Below are 21,269 nucleotides of genomic sequence, written 5' to 3' on the forward strand. Positions count from 1 at the left end.
TTACATAGAGAAATGGTTTTCTTTTTGCTACAGCAGCTACCTATAGACTGGCCTACTCCTCTGAATATACTTTTCTTTCCTTCATTGAAATGAATCACCTCACTTTGGACTGAAGGCCAGTCGGTAAAGGCAAAAAGAAGATATTTTTTCTACTACGCAAAAATATGCCGATGGAGTTATATAGATAAAGCGGAATCACAATTCACCAAAAATGTCACTTCCTAAAAAGAAATCCTGCTAAAGGTTCAGGGCCATCCATTGGGGATATAATTAATTAAAAGAACACCCATGGTGGCATAAGTTACCAAACAGCCCATAAGGTTCAAAGTAACGAATTTCAAAATTAAATAGCGTGTATAAGATTAGGATAAGTACACACTATATCAAACAACTGGTCGTTAAGGTGATTCTTCAAAATAATAGCTAATGCTAATGAACAGTGATAAAAAACTTAATCATATAAAGGGTGATTTTTTTGAGGTTAGGATTTGCATGCATTAGTATTTGACAGATCACGCGGCATTTCAGACATGGTGTCAAAGAGAAAGATGCTCAGTATGCTTTGACATTTCATCATGAATAGACTTACTAACGAGCAACGCTTGCAAATCATTGAATTTTATTACCAAAATCAGTGTTCGGTTCGAAATGTGTTTCGCGCTTTACGTCCGATTTATGGTCTACATAATCGACCAAGTGAGCAAACAATTAATGCGATTGTGACCAAGTTTCGCACTCAGTTAACTTTATTGGACATTAAACCAACCACACGAAAGCGTACAGTGCGTACAGAAGAGAATATTGCGTCTGTTTCTGAGAGTGTTGCTGAAGACCGTGAAATGTCGATTCGTCGCCGTTCGCAGCAATTGGGTTTGTGTTATTCGACCACATGGAAGATTTTACGCAAAGATCTTGGTGTAAAACCGTATAAAATACAGCTCGTGCAAGAACTGAAGCCGAACGATCTGCCACAACGTCGAATTTTCAGTGAATGGGCCCTAGAAAAGTTGGCAGAAAATTCCCTTTTTTGTCCGACAAATTTTGTTCAGCGATGAGGCTCATTTCTGGTTGAATGGCTACGTAAATAAGCAAAATTGCCGCATATGGAGTGAAGAGCAACCAGAAGCCGTTCAAGAACTGCCCATGCATCCCGAAACATGCACTGTTTGGTGTGGTTTGTACGCTGGTGGAATCATTGGACCGTATTTTTTCAAAGATGCTGTTGGACGCTATCGTTCAATGCTTACAAACTTTTTGTTGCCAAAAATGGAAGAACTGAACTTGGTTGACATGTGGTTTCAACAAGATGGCGCTACATGCCACACAGCTCGCGATTCTATGGCCATTTTGAGGGAAAACTTCGGAGAACAATTCATCTCAAGGAATGGACCGGTAAGTTGGCCACCAAGATCATGCGATTTGACGCCTTTAGACTATTTTTTGTGGGGCTACGTCAAGTCTAAAGTCTACACAAATAAGTCAGCAACTATTCCAGCTTTGGAAGACAACATTTCCGAAGAAATTCGGGCTATTCCGGCCGAAATGCTCGAAAAAGTTACCCAAAATTGGACTTTCCGAATGGACTAATTAAGACGCAGCCGCGGTCAACATTTAGATGAAATTATCTTCAAAAAGTAAATGTCATGGACCAATCTAACGTCAAATAAAGAATCGATGAGATTTTGCAAATTGTATGCGTTCTTTTTTTTAAAAAGTTCTCAAGCTCTTATAAAATCACCGTTTATATGTATGTATGTAAGTTTTAGTAGCGAGTGTGATAACCTTTCGCTTTTATAACATCCTGAAGGCGATTCTTCATAGAGAGAACTAGTTTTGAAGTGACTTCAAGCGAAATATTGTTCCTTTCCTAAAATATAACGGCTTTTAGCTAGTTTTTAATACTTATTTTTGATTCGCGGACCTTTCTTAATAAATAATCTTAAAGATGCTCAATGGGATTAAGGTCTGGGGATTTGGGAGGATGAGACAATTGCGATTTAACATTATAGAGAAGCCATTCATTTACTATTCTTAATGAATGTTTAGGATCGTTGTCTTGCATAAGGATTTGCTTTTAAAATTTGTAAACATTTGTTTTTATCCATTGTTGTTTCTATAAAAACTAAATTTCCCACACCATTGGACTCCATAGCAGAGTACCTACACTGCCAATTACTAGGATGAGGCCACATATTTTTCAACCGATTTTCGGTCCGATACCTGTTGGAATTTGTTTAACCCGGAAAATTTTACTACATGAGAGTAGGTACATATTTTCTTAAAGCAAAGTGATACAATTATAGGGTTAATAAGAAAAGACCGTTGGAATTTCCCTACATTAATGAATGAACTACCTAAAAAGGATATAAAAAAGCGAGTCACTAGGATAAGGCCATTGCGAATATTTCGTTGTAGAAGTTCACAATAACTATTTTTATTAAATTTCAACTAAAAATGGGTTCCGGAAAGACGTTGACAGTAGCAGAAAGAGGACAAATCGATGCTTTCAAGGAAATGGGACTCTCAAGCCGAGAAATAGCAAGGAAGCTGAACAGAAGTAAGACAGTTGTAAACAACTATCTTGCTGATCCTCAAAACTATGGAAAAAAAACAAAAAGGACGCACAGCCCAAGCAACAACATCCCGAGAAAAGCGGTTAATTTTACGTATTGCTTCAAATTCTACTCAATCAGCTACTAAAATAAGGTCCAAAAGCGGAGTATCAGCCAGTATTTCGACAGTCCGAAGGATAATAAGAAAAGATGGTATGTACTGTCCAGAGAAGAAAATTCAAAAAGAAACCTGTTCTAAAGCAAGTACACAAGGAGCTGCGAATGAACTTTGCAACAGAACATGTCTCTTGGAGCAGTCAATGGAAACGCGTCGTCTTTTCGGATGAAAAAAAGTTTAGCCTTGACGGCCCCGATGGTTAAAACTTTTATTTCCATGATTTAAGAAAAGAGGAACTAATTTTGGGAAGACATCACAGCCGTACATCAGGTGTTATGGTGTGGGGAGCTATCACTTACTATGGCAAAATCGAATTGGAGTTTCTTTTTCCAACAATGAACGGAAACAGCTACAAATACTTGTTGGAACGCTCATTTCCGAAGATGAAAAATATTTTTGAACCTCTGCCTTGGATTTTCCAACAAGACAATGCCCCCATCCTCACTTCCAGGGTTGTCAAAAGCTGGATTTTATCAGAAAACGTAGAGCTTTTGCCATGGCCACCCTATTCACCGGACTTGAACATAATCGAAAACGTATGGGCATGGCCATCTCGAAAAGTTTATTAAGACAATTTGAAGACAAGGACTCCTTAGTTGAAGCTATCCGTAATGCCTGGGACGAGATTTCACTTGACTATTTAAAAAAACTTTATGATTCCATTCCAAACCGTCTAATAGAGGTCATATCGAAAAATGGGGGGCATACTCATTATTAATTGAGAAAAACTTAATAAATAAATGTTTGAAAACCAAAAACTGTAAACATTTCTTTCATTTTTTTGATATTTTATAAGATTGTTCATGTGGCCTCATCCAAGTGACGCACTTTTTCATACTGTTTTTAAGTAGCTCTTTAATTAATGTAGGGAAATTCCAACTGTTTTTTCTATTTAACCCCTTAAATTTTATTACTTTTTTTAAAAGAAAATATCTACCTACTCAAATGTAGTAATTTTTTATTGGTACGAAATTTCCAGCAGGTATAAAGAACGAAAATCGGTTGAAAAATATGTGGCCCCATCCTAGTGATTGGCAGTGTATATGTAATAATGAGTAGGGACACTCTCCACGTTTTCGTTCTGAGTTCGTATTTCAAATTACCGCTATGTCACACCAACACGAGAAATAGATGGTTGTAAGAATTGTTACAGTGTAAAAGAGAAGGAAGAAAAAGAGTTTTTCTTTTGACTGTAGCAAAGGGTGTTCCGAAAAATACCTATATCATTTTTTAAAGTAATTTTATTTAGGTCTTATAAATAATGTTTTACATATGTAAATATTTATGCTTATTGCTAGATTTTTTCATAGTTCCATTGAAATTCTTAAGGATATGGTATACTCGAACTCGTATAAAAACTTTATAATAAAATCCTTATTTTGGTTCTTACAGCAATTGTAATCAAATTCATATTTTAAAATATCAAACATTTTCATTTCAATTTTTTTACAAAAATATAAATTTGGAAAATTAGTTATAAATCTTTGTTCCAGGCTTTCTATTGCATCTAAAAAATCTTGTTGTGGTCGTGTTAAATTCGCACCATCAAATTCTTTAAAATCTGTGAATATGGAGGAAAATTAGGTTCCACTTCACACTTATGGATTTGGCCCGCAAGATAATAAAACTCATTTTGACATTTGAAGAAAAATGGGCTTCTGGATGCTTTTGCTTTAAATTGGAATGAGTTGAAAACATCAAATAATTCGTCAATTTTTTCAATTATTTCAGAGGTGTTAAATGCTGTTGACGATGAAGGACATATACTGGTAAGGGTATAATTACCAGCTGAAACGGTTGAACTTATTGACTGAAAAGTAAGTCTGACACTCGTCTTCTAAAAATTGTTTGGGAAAATATGTTCATCAGTCAGTTTTGGAGCCATTTTAAATGCAGATTTTTTGGTTTTTAAGTAAAAATCAATGACATCAAGTGCAACAATATCATATTTGATGAAATAACGCCAAAAAGATTGCAAAAGATGAGGGGTGTCATACATGTTATAAATTTTAGTATTTTCAACATAAAAGAAAGGTTTGTGGAAAGGAATGCCTAGAAGTCTATTAAGACCAATAATATTTCCACCTTGGTTTGAAATTACAGGCCTGGGTTTCATTTTAACTTCAATCAATTTTTTAACACATTTGACTACGTTTTCCTTCAATGTCTTGGCTGGACAAGAGGAATGGACAAAGTAATACTCAAGTAACTGATTATGCCGATGAGTAAGCCCTCTTACCATTACAACAATGGCATAATTTGCAGCTAAGTGTGTTTTATTCTGTCCATCGTTCCATTGTATTAGTAGTTGTTGCATATGTGTAGAGAGTGTCCCTACTCATTATTAGATATATTCTGCTCCATAGCTCCCCAAACAATAACATTTCCGTCTCCATGTTTCACCGTTGATTCCAAATTCTTCAGATCTAATACTGTGTTTGGTTTCCTCCACAAAAATCTGCGACCTGCCGACCCAAAGACATTAAACTTAAGTTGTTCTCGTCAAGGAAAAACACATTCTTCATATAGTTCAAGAGTTTTAAAACGTTTGCTTCCAAACAGTTTGACTGTTAAGCGATATTCCATCAGCAGCTATTTGAGGAGCACTTTACTTGGGATCAGCCTTTACCATTCTTTCAATTTTTCGTTCCATATGAGCGTCTAGTATTTTTTTTCGACCTCTTCCTGGGCTTTTATTTTTCAAATAATTTTTTAATACATATTGAACTGTAGACCGTGGACGATATCTCAGCATAACTTTTTCCGTCGTTTCTTTGTTTAAAAATCTGTTTTTTTACTTCAAAAGGTACTTTTTTATGAGAAGCCTTCATTTTCAAAATAAACTTCGCAAAATTAAAAAAAAAAAAAACAAACAATTGAAAAGATCAATACACGGCGGCATACTGAGCCTAGATCTCTCAATATCATAACAGTACACAATTTACATTTCAAAAAGAACCGTTATTTCCATTTTGTTAGAGAAGAGAGCAGTGCACTAACATTTGTTTGATGTATGAGCAATTTTTTGACATTCCACTAACGGTAAAAAAAACCATGAGGCAAAGCTGGAACATTTTGTTGCATTTCCTATTATACATTATAATTTTATCAATTAAAGCCAATAAGCTCAGATTTGTGGCAGTAAGTTCATAGTGTAAGGGAAATCCATTTATTTTCAATTGCCGTACGTGCAATTTTTTGATGTAGTGTATATCACTTAAAAAATATTCAAGTCCAAAGGTAAGCACAGTTGTCAGATCTTATAAATATTTTCCGACCAATAACTGCCCTGACATTAGCTGACTGCTCTGACATGAACTGACAAAACCTGAATACATTTTAATGAAAACCAACTAGGACCATCAATTGTTAGGTGTTTCAAACAATGACATCTTCATACGACAATTTAAAAGGCCACCGTCTTACAATGGCTGAAAACGACGTTTCTGTCAATACTGTCAAAAGTGTAGCTTTTTCATTGAGAACATTTCTCCACTGATTAGCATTCCATTTTGTAAACTAGTGTACTTTAGTTTTGAATATTCAAACTAGAGCTCAAAAATAGTACAGATTGGTGAAAACTGTCAAAATCAGTTGATGTTATTATTTGATTATATTTTGTTAACCAACAAATGTATTTTTTCCGTGCTTTCTTCTTTTGTTTTAAATTATAATATTTAAACATAGATTACATCTAATTTTTAGTGAAGAGGAATCTCCAGTAAAACAGTGTCCTACAAAAACACCAAAAATTAAATTTAGAGGAAAGTAAGTAGAAAATTCAAAAATAATAATTTAACTATACTTTTTCTAATGTATTTTTAAATGTTCCTTTAATTTTGCTTGTGTAGAACGTATTTTGTTTTCTTTTATATAATATCTGACTTATGACGTTTTGTCGTTTTTGTTTGAATTTGTTCTGACAGCTTTCATGAACCTACATTACACTACACTACACTGACATTGGGCAGGTTCAGACGGCATAAGGGACTTGAAAGTAAGGCAAGTTTCTAAAATCTGATTGGCCAGCTGCCAAAAAATTACCTTCCAATTCAAAGGCTACTTTATTGGAAAGTTGACTGGAAAATAAGTCAAGAAAAATCTCCCTAACTATGAAGTCAAGTCAACTTATGTCAAAATGACAATTGATCATGTTTTTTCATTCAACAGAAAGGTGAACTTTATTAATCTATGATTTATTTATTTTTTACACAACGTTATTGAATGTTTTCTGTAAAAAGCTGCCTTGTAAATTTGGAAAATATATTTTCCTTACAAACTAAAAACAAATCGTGATGGACTTGTAACTTGCCTGAGGAGTGTTCTGTAGACAATAATGATTTTGGTAGTTTTTGTACTATAAACTTGAAGTAGAGGTTTGTGAAGTAAAGTTCTGAATTTCAAATTTATGACACTTAAAAAACTAACTGGTTCCCTTGGTCAAAATTTCCGTTTAAAGAATGAAGTTGACTGCAAATGAAGTCCCTTATGTTGTCTGAACCTGCCCATTCTTCAGGTTGAACGAACTTGATAGCTAAATTGCTTTCAATGGAAAACAACGATAATTTCAACTGACAACTATGGCTGAAAATTAATTGTCTAGCAAAACTGTCACTCAAAATTGTAAGTTCACACGATTTAAGACATTTAATCTGACAATATTGACAGATACAATCAAAGTTAATCTCGTCGTCGTCAAAAGATTTGTAAAATTCTCTTTTAAAACTCAATCCATGGTTTTATGGAAGATGTCAAATTATGTCAATTACATTTATACGCTTTCCAGGTTCACTTTTCACTTACACACCTTGATACGAGTAAGTAAGTTATCAACAAGAAAGTTTTGCAACACGCGATTGTTCTGAAGCTTAAGCTTGTTTTTATTAACTCACGACACCATGAAATTTTAATTAAAAATACATACTTAGATGCACATAAAGTTTAATTTAAAGTAAATAAATTAAATAATTTTATGATTAATGGATGATGATGATAATGATAATGAATCCTCAATAAGGTGTACTATTATTGTGTCTAACGGCGATATGTATAATAGCAAAATCACCTTCAAGGAAACATTTTTAAGTATTTCCTAGTCACTCACTATACAGATAATTTTCATCTTAATTGCTAATGGAAATCAAATCGAATGTAATAATTCATTACGCACGACACGCTATAACAAACGAACGTACCCCAAATGGACAGTTGAGTCAATTTCTAGTTCCTATTCCTATACTCACTACTTGTTTTCTATCCAAAGACCCATATGGAGTAACCACAAGCTAGACAACTAGACCTCATACTATTGTCTATTGTATCTAGCCGACTCTATGAAGGTATATATTTCTTGCTAAGCGTTCAAGAAAACAAAAACCTTAAAAAATATTTATAGAAAGTCTGCCTCATTCTAAAATCACAATGGAAATGTGTTCGCGTGTTCAGTTATAAGTTCTACATTCTGTACAATTTGCCCTGAGTTCTAGACCAGATAGATTGTTTTGTTCCTCCCCAAGATCGTATTACCAACTTTTTGTTGAAATATATTCGTGTCAGAATATTTTAAGGGTAGGTACAACCGGAAATGTAACAAAGGCATATAATTGAGGTTTATTTTTTGGTACAACTATGAACATAGTTATAAATTTCCTAGGAGAAGGAATTTCACATTAGGGTAGGTTAAAACGTAGCATGTGTTTAAGTTTACCTCATTGTGTTTTTTTTTTCATGTAGTCTACCCTTAACACTGGGGGTAAAGCAAAAACCACAAACTTCTTAATTAATATTTACCTATTTATAATATTTTTATCCGTAAATTAACCAATTTTGGAAAAAAAATATATACTGTGAATTTAAGAACAGAATTTTGAAACGAAATTCATAACATGAGTTAAAGCAGGTGTACCAACTTACAAGCGATCTGTGGTTTTTATTTGACATTTGTTCATTTGAAATAAAATAATGACAGTTCTGGTTTTTTTTAGATTTGAAAGCGTAATCAAAGCCAGAATCACTGAGATATTTGCACATGAACCAACTTAAATGTCCAACTTGACAGTTGTCACATTTCATTAAAAACATGCTCATAAGATTCACATTTACAAACTTCCACCACCAAGTTTCAGAACCTTCAGAATAAATTGAAATCCTGAATGGCTTAAAAGTGCTTCAGTTTTGCGTAGGGAATTTAACAATTTGGTGAAGTCGTAGTCAATTTTAACAATTTCAATGCGTTGTCGCAGTTTTATTAATGGCGTGGTTTTCACTCGACAATTGTCAAAATATGAAAATTTCCCAAGTGACATATGACAAATAGTATGATATACAAAATAAAACATCATATTGAAAACCTCTTTATATACATTGCATATACATATGTTCGTATATAATTACATATGTATTTTGCACACCTCGTACCTGCCACAAAATGTTGCGCATTGCATTAAACTATTAAAACGTTTATTGCTCGTTCATTGATTGAACTATAAACATTTCACTTGTTTGTAGATAGTAATGGCGGCCGATTGCATGACCACGATGAACGTTTTGAAAGCGAATGTTGAATGAGTTGTTGCAACAAAAACTAATCATCATTGTTAGTTATAGATATGTATCTAGGTAGGAGCATAATTATAAAAGCTGTTTGATTTTTTCTGTCATAATCTTGATTTTCTTCGCGCCTAACTTGAATCTGTCAGTTTATATGCCAGTTAAACAAACACGCTTAACCTCCTAACGTTTATATCCAAAAATAGAATACTCTCGATTTTAATTCAAAACTAGGTAGGTAGGTATAAATAATTAAAGAAAACCTGTTGTAGAATCTTAATTTTATTTGCCATCCTTTCGTTCGCGTCTTAACCAAAAAAATGTGAAGAGCTTGAAAAGAACTTTAAATTAAGAGATGGAAAAGGTTACACAAGCACATTTTTTAAAGATACACAACACACATGATGAGATATGAGAAAGAGGCTTATTTTTGTTTTTGCAAGCACCTGACAGAACCAGGCTTGCCAGATTGGGCTATTTATCGGAAAGTTGAATATTTTTTCCAAAATTTATAACCGAATTTACCTCATTTTTAAGTATGAACAAAATATTTTTTATCTGTAGTTGTGAATTTTAAATAAAAATACTAAAGGTTTTATTTGAATTGAGCTACTTTTCCAGCTTTTATTTTGAGCTTCAAACTTTTTTCTAAATTAGACTAGTTGTTCAAGACACGGAAACTCTGAACATCACCACAATAGGATTGGTGTGGAAGTGTAGTGCCTTCATTTCTTAAGCTACTTTTTTGGCTATTTTTCAGCTTCGATTTTGAGCTACAAAGATTTTTTTTAAATTAGGTTCTTTAACTTCTTCAGGACATGGCAACTCTGAACATAACCTCAATAGGATTGGTGTGGAAGTGCCTTGCCTTTATTTTTTAACCTACTTTTTGGGCTACTTTTTCAGATTCGATTTTGAGCTACACACATATTTTTAAATTGGGCTCTTTAACTTGTTCAAGACATGGCAACTCTGAACATCACCACAATAGGAATGTGTGAAAGTGTCGTGACTTTATTTTTAAGCTACTTTTTGGGCTACCTTTTCAGCTTCGATTTTGAGCTACAAACACTTTTTTTAATTGGGCTCTTTAACTAGTTCGAGTCATTTCAGCTCTGAACATTACCTCAATAGGATTGGTGTGGAATTGTCGTGCTTTCATTTTTTAACCTACTTTTTGGGCTATTTTTCAGCTTCGATTTTGAACTACGCACATTTTTTTAAATTCGTCACTTTAACTAGTTCAAGTCATTTCAAATCTGAGCATCACCTCAATAGGAATGTGTGGAAATGTCGTGCCGTTAAGTGTTAAGCTACTTTTTGGGCTACTTTTTCAGCTTCGATTTTGAGCTACAAACATTTTTTTTTAATTGGGCTCTTTAACTAGTTCGAGTCATTTCAACTCTGAATATTACCTCAATAGGATTGGTGTGGAATTGTCGTGCTTTCATTTTGTAACCTACTTTTTGGGCTATTTTTCAGCTTCGATTTTGAGCTACACACATTTTTTTAAATTCGGCACTTTAACTAGTTCAAGTCATTTCAAATCTGAGCTTCACCTCAATAGGAATGTGTGGAAATGTCGTGCCGTTATATTTTAAGCTACTTTTTGGGCTACTTTTTCAGCTTCGATTTTGAGCTACAAACATTTTTTAATTTGTAATCTTTAACTCGTTCAAGTCATTTCAACTCTGAATATCACCTCAAAGGATTGGTGTCGAAGTGTCGTGCCTTCACTTTTCAAGCTACTTTTTGGGCTACTTTTCAGATTCGATTTTGAGCTACACACATATTTTTAAATTGGGCTATTTAACTTATTCAAGACATGACAACTCTGAATATCACCTCAATAGGATTGGTGTGGACGTGTCGTGCTTTCATTTTTTAAGCTACTTTTTGGGCTACTTTTTCAGCTTCGATTTTGAGCTACACAATTTTTTTTTTAATTCGACACTTTAACTAGTTCAAGTCATTTCAAATCTGAGCTTCACCTCAATAGGAATGTGTGGAAATGTCGTGCCGTTATATTTTAAGCTACTTTTTGGGCTCCTTTTTGAGCTTCGATTTTGAGCTACAAACATTTTTTAATTTGTACTCTTTAACTCGTTCAAGTCATTTCAACTCTGAACATCACCTTAATAGGAATATGTGGAAGTGCGTGCCTTCATTTTTTAAGATACTTTTTGGGCTACTTTTACAGCTTCGATTTTGAGCTACACACATATTTTTAAATTGGGCTCTTTAACTTGTTCAAGACATGACAACTCTGAATATCACCTTAATAGGATTGGTGTGGACGTGTCGTGCCTTCATTTTTGAAGCTACTTTTTGAGCTACTTTTTCAGCTTCGATTTTGAGCTACACACATTTTTTTTTAATTCGGCTCTTTAACTAGTTCAAGTCATTTCAAATCTGAGCATCACCTCAATAGGAATGTGTGGAAATGTCGTGCCGTTAAGTGTTAAGCTACTTTTTGGGCTACTTTTTCAGCTTCGATTTTGAGCTACAAACATTTTTTTTTAATTGGGCTCTTTAACTAGTTCGAGTCATTTCAACTCTGAATATTACCTCAATAGGATTGGTGTGGAATTGGCTTGCTTTCATTTTGTAACCTACTTTTTGGGCTATTTTTCAGCTTCGATTTTGAGCTACACACATTTTTTTAAATTCGGCACTTTAACTAGTTCAAGTCATTTCAAATCTGAGCTTCACCTCAATAGGAATGTGTGGAAATGTCGTGCCGTTATATTTTAAGCTACTTTTTGGGCTACTTTTTCAGCTTCGATTTTGAGCTACAAACATTTTTTAATTTGTAATCTTTAACTCGTTCAAGTCATTTCAACTCTGAATATCACCTCAAAGGATTGGTGTCGAAGTGTCGTGCCTTCACTTTTCAAGCTACTTTTTGGGCTACTTTTCAGATTCGATTTTGAGCTACACACATATTTTTAAATTGGGCTATTTAACTTATTCAAGACATGACAACTCTGAATATCACCTCAATAGGATTGGTGTGGACGTGTCGTGCTTTCATTTTTTAAGCTACTTTTTGGGCTACTTTTTCAGCTTCGATTTTGAGCTACACAATTTTTTTTTTAATTCGACACTTTAACTAGTTCAAGTCATTTCAAATCTGAGCTTCACCTCAATAGGAATGTGTGGAAATGTCGTGCCGTTATATTTTAAGCTACTTTTTGGGCTCCTTTTTGAGCTTCGATTTTGAGCTACAAACATTTTTTAATTTGTACTCTTTAACTCGTTCAAGTCATTTCAACTCTGAACATCACCTTAATAGGAATATGTGGAAGTGCGTGCCTTCATTTTTTAAGATACTTTTTGGGCTACTTTTACAGCTTCGATTTTGAGCTACACACATATTTTTAAATTGGGCTCTTTAACTTGTTCAAGACATGACAACTCTGAATATCACCTTAATAGGATTGGTGTGGACGTGTCGTGCCTTCATTTTTGAAGCTACTTTTTGAGCTACTTTTTCAGCTTCGATTTTGAGCTACACACATTTTTTTTTAATTCGGCTCTTTAACTAGTTCAAGTCATTTCAAATCTGAGCATCACCTCAATAGGAATGTGTGGAAATGTCGTGCCTTTATATTTTAAGCTACTTTTGGGCTATTTTTCATTTCGATTTTGAGCTACAAACATTTTTTTAATTTGGGTTCTTTAACTAGTTCATATCATTTCAACTCTGAACATCACCTCAATAGGAATGTGTAGAAATGTCGTGACTTCATTTTTTAAGCTACTTTTTGGACTACTTTTTCAGCTTCGATTTTAAGCTACACACATTTTTTTAAATTGGGCTCTTAACTAGTTCAAGACATGGCAACTCTAAACATATCCACAATAGGAATGTGTGAAAGTGTCGTGCCTTTATTTTAAAGGTTAGGTAGATATATTTTTATGAAGAAAACAAAAACATAAAACGCAGAGAGTCAAACAACAGACAACGTTCTTATGATTATTCGCTTATCCTTGAACCGTGCCAAAGTATGCTGAGCTCCACAACCTTATGGCATTTAAAGTGTTGGTTTTTTAACTTTTTTTATTTTGTGTTTAAATCGCGTCTGTCGACTTCGTCGCATGTGTGGAAAATATCTATTAAGTTATGGATACCTACAACAGAGTGTATAAAAATTTTTTAAAAAAAAAAACCTTTGTGCAACGAAGATGATAGGAATGCGCAATGTGAAAGGAAAGGATTCAAAAGACAATAAAATCGTCTTATGATTAAACTGGTTTTCTTACTTCAAAGATGTAGATACATTTTATGATTATAAATAAAAATATCTTAAACATTTGTTGGGTATATCTTCTTATAAATAAATTTATTTCCTCGTATTAAGTTGAAACTTCATATTTACTTTATTGACTATAAGGCGGTGTGTACATTAGACGTTATTAGACTCAATTGTACGCCTCTATCTAATCTATTTCTTTTCTACTTTAGAGTTAGAGGGCCAGAAATTGAAATTTCGTTTGACATTGAAATGTCAAAATACGTTTAATGTGAACACCCCCTTAAGCTTATTCTTGATTGCTCACTCGGTTTGAAAAGAAAATTTGTATGAAATGAAGGTTGTTTTTTAGACGTGTTTATTAAAACATCATTAGTTTATTCATTATAAAATGGACAACCAAACTTAGCATAAATCAAGTGACAGCTGTCAAAAAGACCAACTTCGAAAAAAGTACAAAGTATTTTGTTTATCCTCAAACCAACATGTTTGTCCTCTAAGGGCATGTTCGGATTCTTGTTTTTTAAGTTCTTGTGTAGTTGTTCTTATAACACATTGCCAACATAACCTATAACACAATATTTTTTTCTATTCCTTCTTAATTGAAAATTCATATACGATAGCAATGTTAAATTTTGTATTTTATCTTTAATCCAATAAAATTTGATATTACACATCAGCTTTTATCCCTCAGCCCGCTGGCTGGCGCTGATGGCTGCCGCGATTCAAATCAAATCATTCATGTTAAGTGCAGCCTATCAACCGCACTTAATTGGATTAATTCTTCTTTGTCACCCTAGCCGAGAGACCATCATATCCATCGAACGCTATTCCAACTGGTATCGTGATCTACATGCAATTCAAAATTCAATATGATGTGAAGTGTAATATATGTATATGTAAAGGAAAAATATATTCAACGATCCATTCTACCCCTATAAATAATATACTTTATGCATTTATGCGATATACCGCATGTTTGTCGTTCATTTACACAGGAAAACCACAACTTTATGCTTGATATCACGCATGACGCTTGGATGGATTATTTAGAATATATCTACTTCTTATTCAATTACATTTTGTGTATAACTAGTGTTTAAATAATTTGTGTATTAAATATTTATCAGAAGAATTTATGCCGTGCTAGTTAAAGGTTCAACATAATTATTTAAATAGACAGTACCGTAGCTCAAGACCTTGAAACAAGGGAGACTTCGTGAATTTTATTGTCTTCAAAAGCATGTTTTGACATAGTTTCTAACTTGGCAACACTGCTCCACAGATAAGTTGTATGACAGATTAGACGTGTTCAGATTTCAATGCCGAATTTTCCGGAACACGATAAAAAAAATGCACGGCAATGCTTGTGTCGTCTAATTACGATATTATAGTTACAGAACAGGTCAAAGATTTGTTTAGTTTCCTGAGATATCATTTCTGAACACACATAATTATAAAAGTCAAAATGAAATTTGAATGAAGTTTATGCAGATAAATTTTATAATTTCACCCAGCAAAATTCTTGGAAATTGTATTTAATTTGCATAATCTGTTTCGTATTCTAAATTTTTGACAGCTCATACATCAAATTATGAACATAGCAAACTAATCTAGTGTTTTACTACCTTAATTTATTACCCTTATTCAGATTGCTGTCAAATTATTTGTCTACTTTACTTTATACAAAATTAACTCGATTGTTATAATAATTGTACTATTAGATGTATTTTCACTTACTAGTTTACCTTGGCCCTTTAAAGGTTAGAAAGGTAATAAATAAATATCAAAGTCTACGTTCTTATAAGAAAAACAGGGCAGTTTTTAAAATTGAATTCATATTCAAGGTTGACAATCGTTTGTTTTTCTCATTCACCCTTTTACCCTTTAGCATGAAACCTGACATCATTTCAGGAAAACATGTTTTTGTTTTCTCATTATTATAACGATAATGAATATTTATAAAAATATAAGTCATTAAATAATTTATTATACCTAGAAAATTACTAACAGCTAAGAAAAAGGTGGCAAAAAATTCTCAGAATTATTGATATTTGTAAAAGCTTAGTCATCTCGCATTTGTTTATGAGACGAACAAAGTATAAGATTTTTTTTTCAATTCATCAATCAAGACGTAGTCATATTTTCATTCCATGTGTTTAGGCAAATGCTAAAGCAAAAACATTGAAGTGTAGGATTTCCTGTATTTTTGTTAGTTTTTAATTCAATAAATTCAAATTCAGACAGAAGAGAACAGTTTTCTGTTGAACTATAAAATTTTTGTTTATATTTCTTGTTCATATTTACACAGGTGGTGACGTCAATAATTATTATACAGCCAAATGTTTCACTGATGGATGAAGAAATTGAGGAAACAAAAATTGTTTGTTTATTTAATTTTTTAGAGAGGGACTTGAATAACGATACAGTAATACAATCTTTTTCTTTATTCTATTTATAATGTGATTTAGGACATCGAATCACATTTTATAACTCTTGTGTTTGTACCCAAAATAAAAAGTGATAAGTATTTGTTTAATGACAAATCCAGAATACCAATAATTTGAGTTCCGAAAAAAGTCAAAGGCAACAAAAATATGCTTAAGTTTATTTGACATTTCGTTTGATGGATTGGATATTTAAATTGTTTGTTTTTGTTTATGAACATTGCCCATATAACATGTTTTAAAATCAATCTGAATTGGCGTGCCCTTCAGCTAAATACAGACGGTCCCAAATGTTAAAAATTAGCGTGAACCTGTCAGCTATTAGAAAATGATTTCTGTAACTGTCAGATTTATGTTATTTTTCTATCATTTGTAAGATTTTCAATAAATCGTTCCTGAATTCATTGTTGAAGTGTCAAATAGTAACCATACACAACAATTTACAAACTCAGATCGAGTAAAGAGTTGAAAGTGTTGAACTGTCAAAGTGAAGGGCTTGTTAATAAACCATATTTTTTTCTTGGTGGGAAGCAAACAATGAACTGAAGAGCAATTCGTTATCTAAATTAGACGATGACATTTACAATAAAGCAATTGAACCTGCTTAAATTTTATACAAAAAAGTTGGGTCATATTCATAGTTACTTTATAAGTTCTGATTTTGTCTTTGCTAAATTAAACTTCAGTTTTCAGTTTTTTTTTTTAAACGTCAAAAATAAACAAACTGATTGAGTAAATTAAGTTATGAGACATTTTATTTGAAAATTTAAAATCAAAAATTAAAATGTCAAAAGACTTAAGCATATATCAATATTTTGATATTTTGCTGGATGTTGGAATGCCACCAACTAAAAAAATACAAAAGCTCTACATAACCCTTTGAAATAGATGAAGACGATTAGTATGAAAGTTTATTCATAGATGTTTGCTAAACTCTTGATAAGTTCTTATTAATCAAGTCCAGAGTTTAGGCTATTTATAAATAAATTTAAACCTAAGTCTAGGGCTTAATCTGTGGTTTAACTATAAACATAGCAATTGTTGTGTTAAAGTAGTTATTATCACAGCCAAATGTCATATTTGATTTAAGTTTGTGTATTGAAAAGCTAAAAAAGAAAATTATATCAAATAAAAATATGCCACAAGAAAAAGGAAAACAAACGAAAAACGGCTAAATTCATTTGCATTAAGCTACAAGAATAAAGAAATAGTCACATTTTTTTAATAGTTGTATTATATTATACATCTAATTTGAGAAATGACAGCACAAAATAACAAGTTTGAAAATAAAACAGTATTTTTTTGCTTTGACCTGTCATGTGAAGTATAATTGTAGTAGAATACAACCTTAACCTGGGGTTTTACTTAACCCATCTGGAAAATTGACTATGCATAAGAACTCTGTTTTTTTAACCAACAAGCCTTAAAATATAGATCAAAAAATCACGCCCCAATTTTTTTTTAAATGATTCTAAAAGTAATGGGGTTTTCCATGGGTAAAATAAATCAATTTATTTTGTATCTAGATCTGTCAAAACACAAATTATCAATTTGTATTGCATTCCATGGGCAAAATAAATTGATTTATTTTTGATTTAAGATCTGGATCTGGATTTTTCGGAAGGTTAAACCCTCTTTGCACTATTATTAATATATTATAAAAAATGTTAAGCTGAGTTTTAACAGCTCTTCCCCATTCCATTGCACGATCATCATGTTACGAAAATAAATAAATACCAATAAATTAGGTTGCGCAACAGTTCATGAATAACCACGGCCTAGTGACTTACAACTCTCAATCATTCCTGTGTGCGAGTAATATTCTCAGAGATGGAAGGGACCTACAGTTTATATGTCGAATCCGAACGGCTTATTTAAGAGAGCACTTTTCATGACAAGAAAAGGATTTGTCAATTCCACGCAAGAGGCAGTACCCGTGAAAAAAGTTATGTGGCACAGGCAGGGATTGAACTCAAGACCCTTGCATCACAGTCCAACGCACCCTACGGGTACTAGATGTTACACAAAAACAATGACAAAAAAAAAAATAACATGGAAAACCCAACACGTAAACAGTATATTTCCAATAATAGCCAAACTGTCAAAAGTCTTCCAATAACATTCTATATAAATTGAAAATTGTCAGTTTATATAAGAATGGTTGATTTTATCCGAATTTCCTAAAACTTCAAAAATACTCTGTTTAAACGGTTTCAAGACTATAGAAAACAATGAATTGGAAGCCTCATTAGAATTTATTGTTTGTCTGATAGGAAATTGTAATACGATTGACTGACATTTTTTTTGACAGATAAAATTGGGTGTTTATATGGTGTTGATAGAAAATTGGTTAAATTTTTGCGGAAAATATTGCCAATATTGGAAGATCTTCCAATTCTGTACCAATATACGGGTAAATATCTTAACAAATCAGAAAAAACGTAACAATGACACTTAAAACAATTTTTTTGACATAATAACAATGGCGTTGTTTGGCAATTGTTGACAAGACGGAGACGCAAAGCTGAAATTGAAATTGTATAATTTTCCACTAAGTTCTGTTAACCGTGTGAAAAAAAATATCTGTCATTAAAAGATATTTAGCTACTTTTACTTATTGACAGCTACTGTCTGAGCACCCATTGACATCACGATATTATAAAATCTGACACTCATCTAGGCATTGCTTAAGTGCCCGATTACACGACATGTTTTTTCGGTTGTTTCCTCTTTCGTCTTTTTGAGAGATCGGGTGAGGGGTGTAGAAACGTAGGGGGAAAGAAGTCGTGAAAAGAGTCCTGAAAATTGATGGACTTTTTTTGGTTGAACTTTGACGTTTATGCTTTGACAACCAATAAAAAAAAATGCATAATTTACACCTATAAGTTCAGTTGCTAGTAAACACATAGCAGCTGCTGAGCTAGCTAATAAGCAAGAAATAATTTTATTGGTATTATCTTCCATAAATTTGTTGTATTTTTCACTAAATTATTGCCACAGAAATTCAATTATAATTTGTAGGTCTAGGTTCTCTCTGATTATTACTGCCCGGACAACGAAACAAAATTAAATTCTTCCCCTACTGTTTTTTCAGAAACGTCAAAAAGAGGAATAACGAAAGGAACGAAAAAAGGAAAGGTGTAATCACGAGGGTAGGTACCTGTCAAAAAGACGAAAGACGAAAACGAACGAAAAAACATCGCGTGTAATCGAGGTGTAACGCATTTTAAAATTGGTGTCAAAATGATAAAGTTTATGACAGAAAAGAGATAAACTTCTTCTCAAATAAATGTCACAATTCAAAAACGAAACCAAAAGTGTATGAAATGTATATTTCAGATCATTCTATTTCTTAACCACGTTCATCAACAACAATTTACTAGAAACACTTCAAATGTATATTATACTATTTTATCATTTTTGGGTCTGATAAAAATGTTATAATGTGAGAAACTTAGAATCTTTAATGTACATTAGGCAGTTTAGTAACCTATTCAAAAAGTCAAGTATTACTCATAATTCGAACTTAAATTGCCCCTTGAGATACAGATCTCAGAACCTTAGTCTTTTAAAAATGTTCATTAAATAGAAATCCACCCAAGTACAAAATTCTCGATCCAAACCAAAAGAAAAAGTAATTCAAACAAATGTTTGGGCGTCAATACGTCTACCCCTATTCTGTTTCTGTATTATCTCTTGATGTCAATATAGAGTGCACAATCAATTGCACATTTTATTTCCACTGCAGTAGAGTGAAGAGTGCATGAGCACTCATCGACACACCCTTTTCAAGTAAAGGATTATGAAAGGCTTGGCACTTTTGGCACTCCCTTTGCAGGTTTATATATCTCATCCGTTGCCAACTGAATTTATTCCCTTGCCATTTTTGCACGAATTACAATAAACCAACATTATAACACACGACCTTGATAATACATTATCCTCTTCTAACAAAGAGATGATGACATTCTCAAGGACATATCTTTAGTAGGCATTTTTTCCCAATTGCTTTCTGAATCATTTGAATAAAACATACCTACATAAATATGAGATAAGGTATATACATTGTACAATCTTTTATATTTAGATATACTTACTTATTAAATGTTGCCTGATAATCCTTTATCTGCTTTCGACTGAACTCATGGAATTCTGTGTAGACATTGACGACCTTAAAACTATGTTTAATCTCTTGGCCGTTCTCGAGTGCCTCGTTGATTTTCTGACGACGATCAAGGATGCTACTAAGTTCGTTATCAGCGGATGTAGACATTTTTTCTTTTTTAATTTATAAAAATATTTATTAAAGTTGTTCGGGGAAGAAGAGATTGAATTGAGGTGATGGCGGCGAGAAGAGATGAAGTGTGTTATCGATTAACTAGGTGCACTAGCACTAAAATATATTTCCTCCTTCACAAGCAAAGTACCTACGGACGTACATATGTGGGTAAAAATTTACATATACTTTATAATAATGACGAAGCTGAATCCTTGTGCTGTCACTTGATGGGAAAATTTTCTCACTTCCCTTCACGTAAACAAAACTATATTCAAGGGATGTTATTTTTGTTCTGCAACTTCCTTTCCTCGGATGGAGGTATACAAATGTACATAAACTCCAGACAAAACACAAGGACCGTAATCAGTCTAAGGGAAACACAGGAAAAGTATAGAGACACTTTAACAACCACGCACAGTTGAAGGATGTGTACAGGCAGGACAATGATAATGAAAATGTAAAATTTCGAGGACACTTGCTTAAGACTTCTGGCAGCGGCAGGAAAAATATTACCGTTAATTTATTATCTGTGTGAAGAATAAAACGGAAAATATTTATGAACCGATTCGATTAGAGACCGTGTAGCGTATAGACAGAACAGGCACTGTTAGCTCTGGGAAAGTCGAACTGCAACTGATTCGATTGGGATTTGTGAACTTGGATGATGGTACGTCTGTCGGTTGGTCGGCCTTCTTGTTACTGTCTGTCTCTGTCTTCTACATGTAGATGAATGGTGATGGTGAAGTTGGAGTTCGATCTAGCTCTGGAGCTTTTTTGGGTTGGTTTGATGCTGTTGTATGGTGTGTTTTATGACCGAAAGCGAGCCCATTTATCATTTTCCATATCTACAATAGTTAATGCACAAAGGGGAGGAGGGACGAATTATACACCCAGGGTCAGGATTGATACAGTGGCACGGTCCATAGCACACTACTGAAGATGCGTAGGGTGGAAGTGTGGTGAAGGGAAATGGTGGCTGAAAGGTTCGAATGAAAGTCTTCTCTTGGA

The 21,269-nt window shown here is 33.1% G+C and overlaps 1 protein-coding gene across 1 annotated transcript in view; it reads right to left on the bottom strand.

The window, feature by feature from the left end:
• Positions 1-20,890, bottom strand: part of LOC129950216 (EF-hand domain-containing protein D2 homolog) — a 41,515-nt gene extending 20,625 nt beyond the window's left edge. Inside the window, exon 1 of the mRNA XM_056062069.1 lies at positions 20,080-20,890. Within this exon, the coding sequence (XP_055918044.1) occupies positions 20,080-20,255 (176 nt within the window). The 5' untranslated portion in view covers positions 20,256-20,890. The remainder of the gene's footprint in view (positions 1-20,079) is intronic.
• Between the last annotated feature and the right edge of the window lie 379 nt (positions 20,891-21,269).

The sequence above is a fragment of the Eupeodes corollae genome, chromosome 3 (genome assembly GCF_945859685.1).
Source record: "Eupeodes corollae chromosome 3, idEupCoro1.1, whole genome shotgun sequence".
Lineage (NCBI taxonomy): Eukaryota > Metazoa > Arthropoda > Insecta > Diptera > Syrphidae > Eupeodes > Eupeodes corollae.